The sequence below is a fragment of the Kryptolebias marmoratus genome, linkage group LG13 (assembly GCF_001649575.2).
Source record: "Kryptolebias marmoratus isolate JLee-2015 linkage group LG13, ASM164957v2, whole genome shotgun sequence".
In the NCBI taxonomy this organism is placed as follows: domain Eukaryota; kingdom Metazoa; phylum Chordata; class Actinopteri; order Cyprinodontiformes; family Rivulidae; genus Kryptolebias; species Kryptolebias marmoratus.
In genome coordinates this window covers 8,570,661-8,582,879 of record NC_051442.1, presented here as the reverse complement: position 1 = coordinate 8,582,879, position 12,219 = coordinate 8,570,661, and the positions used below count along the sequence as shown (strand labels likewise).

The window sequence follows — 12,219 nt, the reverse complement described above, 5'->3', positions numbered from 1 at the left end:
GTCCCGGGCTGAAGAGGAAGCACTACAGCTACGTGTGTGACCTCGTAATGTGAAACCAACTGGGACGGTTTATATAACAGCGTTTGAGCAAACCGGTTTGAAATTTTATAGATACTGAAACCCTTTGATATTTGTTCAGAAGAACTGAACTGAACGTTCACTTCAAGTCACTTTAATTGTCAGGTAATAAAAGGCGTGCACATCAAAAGCAAACCGCAATTATTTACCCTCCACGACAGCTCAGAAGCTCGCCACTTTTATTTATTTTTGATGAACAGGTTGAATGAATTTGCGACAAATTAAATGTTAAAACCTCAATTAAATCAGAAAAAAAACAAAAAAAACACTCGTATTTAAAGATTTTACTCACCCAAAAAAAAAGAAAAAAGAAAACCCTGATTACATTTATATGACTAACAGAGTAAGAACTATAAGAGCTGAGTGACTTCCAGCCTCAGTCTGCTAAAGTAAAAGTAGACATGATGTGAAGCCAACGTTGGCTCCAAGTCGTGACTCGTGGACAAACTTCAAGCAGGTTTTACAATGAAAAACAAAAGCAACACACAAACTGCCATGAGCGTTAATCACTTTTATTTAAAAAAAAAAAGTTCATTATTTTACATGACAGCAATATGTACAGGATATAAAACAGAGAAAAATAAAGTTGCCGTTAATGAAACGGCACTGAACAGGGAGATGTTTTAAAAAAAGGCACACGGGCTGGGCGTGAGTCACAGACTCATCAAGAAACATTGTGATGAGATTTACTGGCGAGTTTTCTGTGGAGATCTTCATATTTTGTCGGAAAGTTTCGGAGTAAATGTCACCGTCCGTGCTGTGACAAATCCTTTACTCGTCTAAATGCCAGAGGAATTGGTTTTTAGACAACAGTTTGGATTCGTCATCATCAGGGGGCGAAAACAAAAGTTAATCCTCAACCTTCTCCTTCGGAAACAAATCAGATGATATGTTCTGAGGAGTTCAGCTTCCACAGGAGCAAATCTTGTAATTTGGATTTCAGCAGCATCAATTTCTTCAAGTGTAATTTACAAAAACCGTCTCAGATTACATTTAGGTCATATTTAAAAAAGAAGAAGAAGAAAAAACCAACAAAGAAAAAAAAAAAATATATATATATATATATATGCATACTTTACAGCATTATACAAAGATTCAGTTTTTGACAAATACTGTACACTCTACAGTAAAGTACTTTTACTATAACAAATAATAATGCCATTAATAATAAGTTATTTTACTGACTCCAAAAAACCTGGGGGGGTAAAAATCTGTTCTCAAATAATTTAGACCAACTTCAAAATGGTCAATCTTTCTTTTGGAAAACAGAGTTTCCAAAAATATTTCAGTTTGATTGATAAGGATCACAATTATATCAAATAACAATGCAAGATAAAACGTGAAGCGAAACAAACAAACAAAAAAGATCAGCACTCTAAAAACTGTACAAGCAAAAAATAATACATAAAAAGGCAGAGAAATGACAACTACCCCTAATGAGTGATGCTATAAAACACTTAAATATTAACATTTCTGTCAGACAAAAGTGATAAAAAATAAAAAAAAACACAAGTGAAGGGAACTTAACAGACAGAGCTGCCAAGAACAAGTTTCAACTGAAACTAAATCCAAGAGTGTTTGTGGAAAGCAAACTTTTCACAAGAGAAGAAAGAATAAAAAGGTTGTAAAACAATATTTCAGTGTTAAATCAGATGTGACCCAGTGGGCTTGTTTTAAATGAACACAGGATACACCTGGTCTGCAAAACGACCTGGAATGGCCGTGAGCCACACAAGTACATTCATAAGATACCTGTCAAATGAATATTTTTAATTCATTCGGCAAGAGGGTTAAGAATACAGCTTCCAGTATCTGTATTTTCACACAAAAAAGTCTGCGAACACTATAAAACGGTGTCAACGCCAGAGAAAAATATGCATATTTTGAGTAATTCCCGACTGCTCTAAAAGCGTACGCCTAACCTACGACTGATCTTTGGGAATTTTGGGCAAAAGTGTTTTAAAACATTGAACATTGATGTCGACCAGAAGTGACTGAGCGACCTGCGGTGACTGACACTGTAAACTACACAGCCTGACTGCTGACACACTAACGGAAAACTACACACATTCACTTTACAGAATCACATCTATAAGAGGCGATTGATTGTTTGTTTTTATCCGTCACTTTGTTGCTGGGCTCTGCTTTTACGAGCCTCACAGGCTGCCGGACAGATTTACACCGTGGTTCTTCTTCGTCTCGAGCGTTTCCGCTCACAGTAACACAAAATGGACAAAAAGTAACAGTGTTCCAGGTTCATATAACGGAAATACACACCTCCGTGAGGATGATTTCAGTATGGTGTTAGTCGGGTCCGTTCAAAGCGTGTTATAGGCAGCTAAACGTCTGCCGGGGGCTAATTTAAACCAGGTTTAAAAATCAGACAGAAGGTCCAGGAAATGATTTTGTCACAGCGTCCAGTAGTCAAGTTAATCAGCCTCCAAGTTGGAGATAAGATGCGTGTGGCGGTTTGTTGTTCTTGCCTCTCAGTCCTTTTAAACTCAGGGCGGCGTTCCAAGCCACCTACACTGCAGATGATCAAAACTGAGCGTAGATGCTCCTCACCGCCCCCCAGGTCCGTGTCAGTCTGCATCAGGGACTGCTGCCCGCCTCCACGTCGCTCTCGTCATGGGCGCCTGTGTAAATGGGCTTCTTGTTCTGCAGGGCAGGCTCATATTTGCGTGGGGATGACCTGCTGTTTGCTTCGCTGCTGTTCCTAATGCCATAACAGAAGTAGATGAGGAAACCTGGAAGGAGAGAAGAGATTCAGCGGGACGTTATAAAAAAAACACAGTTAACCCGAATGGAGGGCACTGGTGACAACAGGATTTGTGGAGTTTAAAACGCACCGACAAACATCCAGACAGCGAAGCGGCACCATGTACTAAAGTCCAGCTGCATCATGAGGTAGATGTTGACAAAAACACTGAACAGGGGCAACCAGGGGAGCAGAGGGACCTTGAGAAAAACAAAGATAAATTTTAGTAAGTACGTCAGCTGCCGAGACAGAATTACCAAAAGCAGAAAAAAACACAGAGAAGCCTCTTTTCTCAGGTGCAATGCTTACCTTGAAAGTGAGAGCCTCTTTGCTCTCCGGCTGCCTCCAGATGATGATGATGCAGACGACACAGAGCAAGGCTAAGATGATACACGGGACCACAACAGCAGCACGGACCTCGAGCAGATCTGTCAGACAGTTGGCCAGGATGATGCAGAGGACGGTGATGAGAACCGCTGCAAAAACACATAAAAAAATAAGTTTATTTACATCAGTGTGGGGACGGTGCCATGTTGTTTTTAAAGCCTGCTTCAAGAGAAGCTTACAAATGACAGCCGTGGTGACGTAGACGATGGTCCCAGAGGTCTTTGTCGGGGTTTTCCCGCTTGGACTGAAGAGCAGCTTGGCAGTGAACGTCTCTTGGAGGGGTCTGTCCTCCGTCTCCGGGCCGTACTCATCACTGCTGTCCCCCCCACTTACAGCCACCTTCTCCCCTTCCACCATCTCCACCAGCTTCTCCATCTGACTGGATGAATTCAGATTGCCTGGCTGATACCTGTGGAGGGAGGGAAAGGCTGAATTATTTACACCGACTTAACAGGAAAAATGTCAACAGCACAAAAATATGAATGGATGTCTTAAAAATGTGAAAACATGTTAGATCAAAACAGTTGGTGCGTAAAACTTCTGAGACCTTTGCACAACAGCTCAACGCGGATTATGATATAACTACGCTTTTAAAGTAGCTTTATGGGTACAAGCGGGTGGCGTTAGAACATCAGCTGCCATAAAGTATTCAACACACTTTAAACTCTGAGAAGGAGAGAATAAAAACTGCTTACCGCAGAATTAGGACGCAGATGGCCACCAACGAGTAGGCCAGCAGAGTTCCTATAGACATGAGGTCAACCAGGGCAGCCAGGTCAAACAGAAACGCCATCAGAGCTGCAGAGAAAAGGATTTTTAGATAAGTCACACTCGAACGTTCACAAAGTGATGCATGTATGGGGAGGAAACAAGACAACAAAAAACATCTGAGTTGCTGTTTCTGCCGCCTGTTTTAGGAGGCGGTATTGATCCTGAACTGACAGCCTGATGGACGTAGCTGAGACAGGAGACAAAGCGCTTGACAGCAGCAGAATGACACAGCAAAGAGCCTGTTGCCTTAAAGGAACATCAACATGGCAAGCACAGACGCACAGATGAATAAAACAAAGAACGCCGTCTCACCTGCAACGATACCAGAAACGATGGTGGCCAGGATGGGCGTCTTTGTGCGAGTGTTCATCCTGGACAGAAAACGGAACAGCAGCCCGTCCTCGGCCATGGCGTAAATAACACGAGGCATGGGAAACATGGAGCCTAGGAGACTGAGAGGAGAGCCGCAGTTAGCATTTTACTTCCTGTCTGAAACGAACTGTGTTAGTACAGCAGTGTCCTCGTCCTCACCTGGTGGACAGAGCACAGAGGGAACCCACGGCCACAATGTATCTGGCGGGAGCCCAGCCGACGTGATTGAACGCCTCGGGCAGAGGGCTGTCGGTGTTCAGCTGGTAGTACGGCATCATCATGGTCAGAGCGGCAGAAACCCCAAAGTAGGCAAAGAAACAGATGAGCAGCGAGGCCACGATGCCGATTGGGATGGATCGCATGGGGTTCTTTGCCTCTTCGCCTGCAGACAACAAAACGAGGAGAATGTTTTAAAATCTGTCACACTCGCTAAAAGACCACTTCTCAGATAATCACTGCGGACCGTCGTTCTTCTGAATTAACATGGGGAGAAACATGAAAACACTCACTTGTTGTGGCGATGCAGTCAAAGCCCACAAAGGCATAGAAGCACGTGGCTGCACCACTCAAGACTCCAGAGAGGCCAAATGGAGCAAAACCGCCTACACCAAACTCTTCTTCCTTTCTGAGAGACAGGAGAAAGAAAAGGCTCTTTATTGTTGTTGTCTTTAAAAGGCAACAATAGGAAAAAAAGAAGCAGTGATGAGATAAAACCAACAGAATATGTTCTGTTGATAAAACATTATGTACAGATGCTGTAAAAACATGATTTACCACTTTAAAAGTGACAACAACAAACCAGATAATTTGTTGCTGAAGGAAGTTGTTAAATACTCACTTTGACACATTGGTGGCGTTTTTGAAGTCAAAGTAGTCTTCTTCTGTGAGGTTCCAGTTGGCCGTATCCCCCTTAACAAAGCCGGATATGATAACGAAGCCCAGAACCACCAGATTGATGCCCGTGAAGATTTTGTTCACAAGCGCGGACTCGCTCACGCCAAAGGCCAGAAGCCCTGAAAGCAGAAAGTGCAGGAAGTGAGGAGAAGGGATTCAGATTCAGCACCGACAGCTACGTGGTCTGCTATGTGGGCGGATATGTTCATGCTTTAACACCTCCAACAAATCATCGCTCGGTGACAGCAATCCTTCTTTCCAACACTGCTCCTGGCATGTCACAGTGGCTGTGAGATCAGTGTGAAGACTGTTATGTCTGTTAGCTGGGCCATTACCAACTGAACCATCAAGAGTGTTATTTACCCAGACTGGTTGATTCAAAGCTAAAATCTTTAAACAATTTTACAAAAAACAAAAAAGCTCAGGATGAGAGTAAAGCAGGACACTCACCAGTTAGCAGCAGGACCAGGATTAAGGCGAACAGGTCAGGGTAGCCTGCCAGCACCCCACCTGGCACTTTCATCGCCATGGAGGCTTTAAAAAAGCCGGAGATCTTCTGTTCGACCAGGTTGTCAAAGGTGGAGCTCCAAGCCCTGGCCACACTGGCCGTACCTAAAGGTAGACAGAAACAAGAATAAATCTATAATCCGGCCCTGGGCTACACCTGATCAACGAGAAGTTCTCTGAGACGGGAGCTCACCTATGACATATGAGAGGATGAGGTTCCACCCTGTGATGAAGGCCCAGATTTCTCCGACCGTCACGTAACTGTAAAGGTACGCAGATCCTGTCTTGGGGACGCGGGCGCCAAATTCAGCGTAGCACAGGCCGGCCAGCATGGAGGACAGAGCGGCGATGAGGAAGCAGAGCACAATGGCCGGCCCCGCCTTTTCGCGAGCGACCTCGCCAGCGAGGACGTAGACGCCGGCGCCCAGCGTGGAGCCCACTCCCAAGGCGATGAGGTCCAGCGTGGACAAGCAGCGGGCGAACTGGGTCTCCTCGCCGGAGCAATGTAATGCCCGGCGGCGCAGCAGGGATTTGCCGAAGCTGGACAGCTTGCTGGCCATTTTGGCTGTGACTGAGCGTGGGCGTAAGAGCGGGCTAGGAGTTTTAAATACTTCAAGCGTGTGGGTGTGTGTGACTGACAGTGTAAACAAAACACCTGTGACGCAGTTTAGCTCAGGACTGCTAAAGTGCTGGGAACAGATTGGGGGAAAAACAAGTACTTGACGATTACTGGTCCTCTGACAAATGTGTGTTCACTTAGGCAAGAGTCACTCGAGTACACAGAGCAGGAAGTGGCAGGTGTGTGGTCACAGTATTTCGCAGCAGCAGCAGCAGATTAGGACCTGTAAGGAAACAAAAAAAAAACAAAAAACACTTAAAACAGAGATCTATTCAGTCCCTGCCAAAGCTTACGCTCCTTAGAACGCTGCACTTGGAATTAAACATCAAGATTATGGCATTCTTTTTGTTTTACAAAAAAAGAAACAAAACCAGCGTTTGAAAAAAGGCAATAATTTGTTGAAGACATCTTTAGATGCTCAAGATGGACAACAGAAAGAAGATTAATTCAAAAGGGTGTTGGCAGGAAGCAACATAAACACTGCTGGGAAATGATCTGAGATGTGATTCATTTCTAAAATGTCTGACATAAGTAGTTAGTGAGCTAGTTTCAAAAAGAATGGGGAAAAAAAAATCCAACACACAAGAACCTGTATTATTACAAGTTATGCAACTTCCAGGAATTCGTCCCACCTTCCACCTTTCTCCAGCTTAGCATCACATCATGAGACTCAGTGGGGCACACAGAGACCTCAAAGACAAAAGGAGACCTTGCTCTATCCCGCCCCGTCTTAATTTTGCTTTAATAAATAAACCTGCAACGTGACACACCCGTAGGAAAACAAAAGAAACACCTAGCTCCATTCCTCGCTGCGAGAGAGGCCGGCTTAACCCCGGCGTCCTGTTATTTCAGCGCGCGGGGAGACGCCTGGGAACGCCAGAGACGGCGGTCGAGTTCGGGCGAATATCAACAGGAGGGGGACAGCGTGAACCGGCAGCGTGATAACAGGAGCCTGCTGCACTGGGAAAAGGCTGATAAAACGGGCTGCAGTTTAAATAAATATATGTACAAGAAGAGCTGATGTGCTTTTATACTTGAAGCTGCTGCCCGTCGATTAGAAAAGTACATTTTAATCATCCAAATAAAAATAAAAAAAAGTAAAGTAAAGAAAACTGGCCTCAAGGACAGCAACCTCATTACGTTCATAGTATGGGGCTTGTCCAGTTCACGAAAGGGTAAAAGATAATGATTACACCAATTCTTACAAAAACACATGAACGGTCCACAACAGTTCAAGGACACTTAGATGGGCCCATCTGGATGAGGCAGATACAGAGTGTTTCTGTGAGATAACTCAGACATATACATGCTGTACGCAAAATAATAGGCCCGGGAAGAAAAAAAAGAAAAGGAAGTTATTAATATGCGTGTGTCATGTGTTCTAGGTATGTGCGATTAGTTTACAAGCTTACACTGTGCAAACAAAACACTCCCAGAAGAAAAAGCTTCACAATGAGTACACTGATGGGCGTCATTCAGAGTATTTACAGGCAGCAGGTTCTCCAAGATTCCAGTTTGAGGAAAATCTACTGGACCAGCCTAAAACAGGCTGGTCCAGTAGATTTTACTCCACCCCGATCATAACACGCAACCCGGCTCAGATGAACGCGTCATTTCATAACTTTTGGAATGTCACACAACCGTGGGGGTAAAACCCTGAGACCGGAGCTCTGGACGTAAAAAAGTGTGTGAGTGCAAACGTCGAGAGGCAAAAGAAAGCGAACATTTGTCTCGGTTAAAACAGCTCGATGCGTCGTGTTATCTTCCATGCTTCTTTGTTCTGTCTGCTGAATCCCCGAGATCACGAGAAAGTAAATGGAAACTAGCACGCGCTGTGATAATAACATGATGAATGTGCGAGCATCGCACCGTCAATTCCAGCAACACTTGTTGGAACACACAGCTCTAATCCAAAGTATGCCTGTAAAGTCAAGGCCGCTGTAAGCTGATCTTATCTGCAAACGATACACCGTTTAATAACTATTTACAAAAGAGTCAGCAGAGATTACGGCCATTGTTAACTTGCAAGTTTATGCAGTAATGCAACTGCTGCAATAAAAAGTAACAAAAAACTTATAACAATACTTATCTAAGATGTGAAAATAAAAACTTTTTGTCAGAAAACAAGGACAAGTTTGGGATTACGGTAACAGTGATACAAAAAGCAATGTTGAACCCTGTTTGAGGCCATTAAGTAAGTGACACCTGACTCCTTCAGGCTGTCTGTCTGGTTGGAGGTCAAATGGGGAAAAAGGTGATTTCGCTATCAAGAAAATAGATTTTCTAATTTAAAAAACCCTTAAAATTCCTGCTGTTTAGCATCAAACAGACAAAATTTAGGGATACCATACAGCTAATCCCTGTTTCGGATGTTCCTTGGGTTAAAAAAAATAAAAGTTCAAAAGTCCTGTTTATTCAAAGACAATAAACGAAGTGGTACAGTTTAATTGTAGCCCTTTTTTTCTGCGAACAGGATCCAAGCTCTCACAATGTTTCAGTACAAAAGACAATATTCTATAAATACCACAAAAACAGCACGACCCAATAATCAAAGCATGTCTCGTCCCTCGCGTTTCAAAGGAGAACATCCTGTCGCGTACAGCTAAGTATTCGGGGGGAAAAAAAACGAGGACAAACAGAGTTAAACAATGAAATCCAAATAATACAGAGCGCCCGACAACCGCCATAATAAACAGTCGGCCCTCAGAAGACATGCGGTGAAACTGGTACATGATGGAAATGTTCCCACTCCCTCCACCTGAACACCAGGAACTGAGATCTGAGGGTGTCCCAGTTAAACTAATAAACATTTATGACCAAACTGCAGTGCCCAGCTGGCGGTGTTCTCCGCCATACTGACTTCCACTGAGGACAAAAAAAGGTACTTTGAGGGCAACTAAGGCTAAAGCAGGGCGAGTGGGAACGAGAAGCCTTAATTTCACCAAAGCCTCGACTTTAATGACCAAAAAAGGCTCTGTGATGGTCTCATTAAAGCCGCCTCAGTCACGTCAACCCACTGCTAATCTTTTCCTTGTGGTGTTCACGAGGGTGCTTGTTTTGTGTACGTTAGCCACCCTACACACCCATTTTTAAAAAACTGCCGTGATGCTTGCATTCATTTTATTAATCCTGGTATTAATAATGACCAGGCAAGACTTTAGCAGGAAGCACACACACACATCAACGGTTTTCTCGTCTCTGCTCGCAACAGCTGGGTCTTTGTTTCACCTTCTGGTCCTGGCTGAGATGAACTGAAAGGCCCTTTTGCATACCGGAGGGCCGAATGGCGCTCCGGTTCTAACAGGCTTCGGGGAGACCGGTCCAGTTCCTTGACTTAGCTTTGCCTCAACTGCCACGTACGGTAAGAGGATTACTCTGAGAAGTAACAAACCTGCTAACCTCATTATAGTTTGTTGCTGTGGCTTGTTCCATCCTTAACATCACATGGGTTTGTTTTGACTACAACAAATCAACAACAACAACTGCTTACTGAAACCCTAACACGACTTCCAATGTAAAGGGAGCTCTGTAAAATATGTAAATACAGCGCAAGTCTAAATACATATTTTTGCTCTTAAAGATTACTTGTGCAACATTTAGTCTTGACAGAGAGAGCTTTAAATCAAGACTCTAAAAGATATGTGCATATTTACAACTAGAAACGTTTCACCATTTTAGGAAAAGCCAATGAGACACACGGACAGTGCAAGTGTAGCTGCTGAGGTCTCTCACGAGCACGTTTTTTGAGGAACAAGGATATATGCTTTTAATCACGAAAAGCCACACAGCAGACCTGAACGGGTGGGCTTTGTGCACGTATCTGTGGAAGGACCCACCACCGAGACTGAACCGGCCGACCTTTTCAAGTCACCTGGCGGGAAACCACGACCCCTGCCAAAAAAAAAGACTGGAATGTGACAAGAAAAAAAAAGAAGAACCTGTTCACTTTCCCACGACCTGACTCCAACAGTACTTACACTGACGAACCCAAGAGAAGCAGCATAAGCCCCTGTAGTGTTAAAGAGGATAACCGCCCGTTTGGCACACAGTGGCCACATTTCAAAGGCCAAGGTGTGGCCCCTAAGCCTCGGCGCAGACAGAAGTGCAACTCGATGAGCCAGTAATACCTTATATTTTGCATATATAGTCCAGAAAACACATTGATTGCTGTGTTTTTAAGTAGCTGCACAGTTTATGAAGCTCACAACAAATCTGCAGTTAACTGCAGCTGTTTTTAAATTAATTTAGAGAACATTTCACTAACTAGCCTAACCCCCAGCTGTAATAAAGCAGGCGTGTGTGCTGAATCAGAGGCAGGTGAATGTGAGGGAAAAAATGTACTGAAGTGAAAATACAGAGGGGGAAACGTGCCATTTCGTTATGTCTTTAACTTCGTTGTTAAATTAGAGGCTCTCTGTTGTGTCTGCTCTTTCACCGAGCTTACCTAAACGCCAAGTAGGTTAAAATAAAAATGGGTAGAAACCCGCTCTCGACCACAGACTCACTACTTTACTACCATGTAGTGACTCGGCGGCGGCTGATGCAACACAGACGTGGCAACACCCTCAAAAAGGCAGGAAGCTCGGTAGATAACCAGGTGTTACGTCGAGCCGCGCTTCGATGCCAAGTCGTGACTGTTAAAAAAGGTCCAAATTGTTGGAAATTAATTGAGAGTTAAAAAACAGTCGTACTTACACCCACTGTACTGAGCAACGACCTACGCGTCCTCGACGTGTTCAGCGCCCACAGTAATGATAATGAAATTCCTGAATATGTTTATCATCATTTTTTAATGGGGAGCATTTTGATTTGTCTGTTTTAGGCGACGAAAACACGTTTGAAACGGCTACTTTCTCAGCGGTTGAATTTAAACGTTAAAAGTAAACGGGCGCTTCCGCACCAATTCAATTTTGCTCGGAAAAAATAATTCTCGTGCAAAACCGACGCGAACCACTCCAGCTGCAGCCGGTCTTGTCGGCGCTTTTTGCGCCTCATTTAATAGTTGAAAACGAAGGCGTACCTTTCCAGTGGGTATCTGCGTTACACGAGCTCAATTCAGAACGACTTTGTGGAATTCTCGACGCTGCCGGTGGGGTCCTTGAAAGCAGCACTTCGGCGTTCCCAAGCCTTGCTAGCTGCGCGTCCTTAGCACCTTATGCTAACCGGCTAAGACCAAAACAATGAATGGAAACCTCAAACTATAAACACAGTAATGTGTCCAGCAGTGCGTTTAAAAAAATACGAGACGGTTTAAACGAGTTTTCCACAATGGTCACCCCATATTAAGTTTCCAGTTTCTGCTCTAGCTCTCGGGTTTTCCATTACGCGCCGGGCTAAACTACATCAGCTGATTCCCCGCTCAAATAACAAATTAACTAAGCCGATTTAGGACACATTAACTACAGTTAATAAACTCGATGCGACTCCGACGCTTCATTGGTGGTATACATATTTTTATTTTAAACTGTAAACACGAATGAGTCAATGAATGTGAAGAACGTTGTGTTCTTTTCGAACAGTGCGCCAAGAATACTACAACCGACAGCGACACGAGGAGGATTGCATCAGTCTACTTCCTGGTAAGACAACGTTACAACTCTAGGGAAAAAAAGGGACAAAAGACAGTTCGATAATGGGTGTTTGAACGCATCGATAAAACTGAAGGACATTATTTACCTTTTTGTGACTTCTCGTACGTCAGAGAGAGAGGACAATGACGGAAGGAGAGCAGCGATGTCTGCAGTTGCTGATGAAATAATCCCCGCCTGGCTGAGCGCGTGTGCTGGTTTTCATCTTTGCGTGAGGTGGGCGGGATGTATGTAAACAAACTGAC

The 12,219-nt window shown here is 43.9% G+C and overlaps 1 protein-coding gene across 3 annotated transcripts; it reads right to left on the bottom strand.

The window, feature by feature from the left end:
* Positions 1 to 574: 574 nt before the first annotated feature.
* slc7a3a (solute carrier family 7 member 3a) lies at positions 575 to 12,217 on the bottom strand. 3 transcript variants are annotated; one of them, XM_017421399.3, is made up of 12 exons: positions 12,063 to 12,217; positions 5,961 to 6,609; positions 5,711 to 5,872; positions 5,205 to 5,379; positions 4,876 to 4,991; positions 4,526 to 4,748; positions 4,307 to 4,446; positions 3,919 to 4,021; positions 3,403 to 3,632; positions 3,146 to 3,312; positions 2,928 to 3,036; positions 2,671 to 2,825 (listed from the first exon to the last, which is right to left on the bottom strand). In XM_017421399.3, exons 2-12 carry the CDS (start codon positions 6,325 to 6,327, stop codon positions 2,671 to 2,673), a joined length of 1,947 nt encoding a protein of 648 aa, XP_017276888.1. In that variant the 5' UTR covers positions 6,328 to 6,609; positions 12,063 to 12,217. The 3 variants fall into 3 exon arrangements, with proteins under 3 accessions (XP_037834966.1, XP_017276888.1, XP_037834965.1); XM_037979037.1 differs by lacking the exon at positions 12,063 to 12,217 and adding an exon at positions 10,223 to 10,350; XM_037979038.1 differs by lacking the exon at positions 12,063 to 12,217 and having other exon boundaries at positions 575 to 2,825; positions 5,961 to 6,327.
* Positions 12,218 to 12,219: the final 2 nt, after the last annotated feature.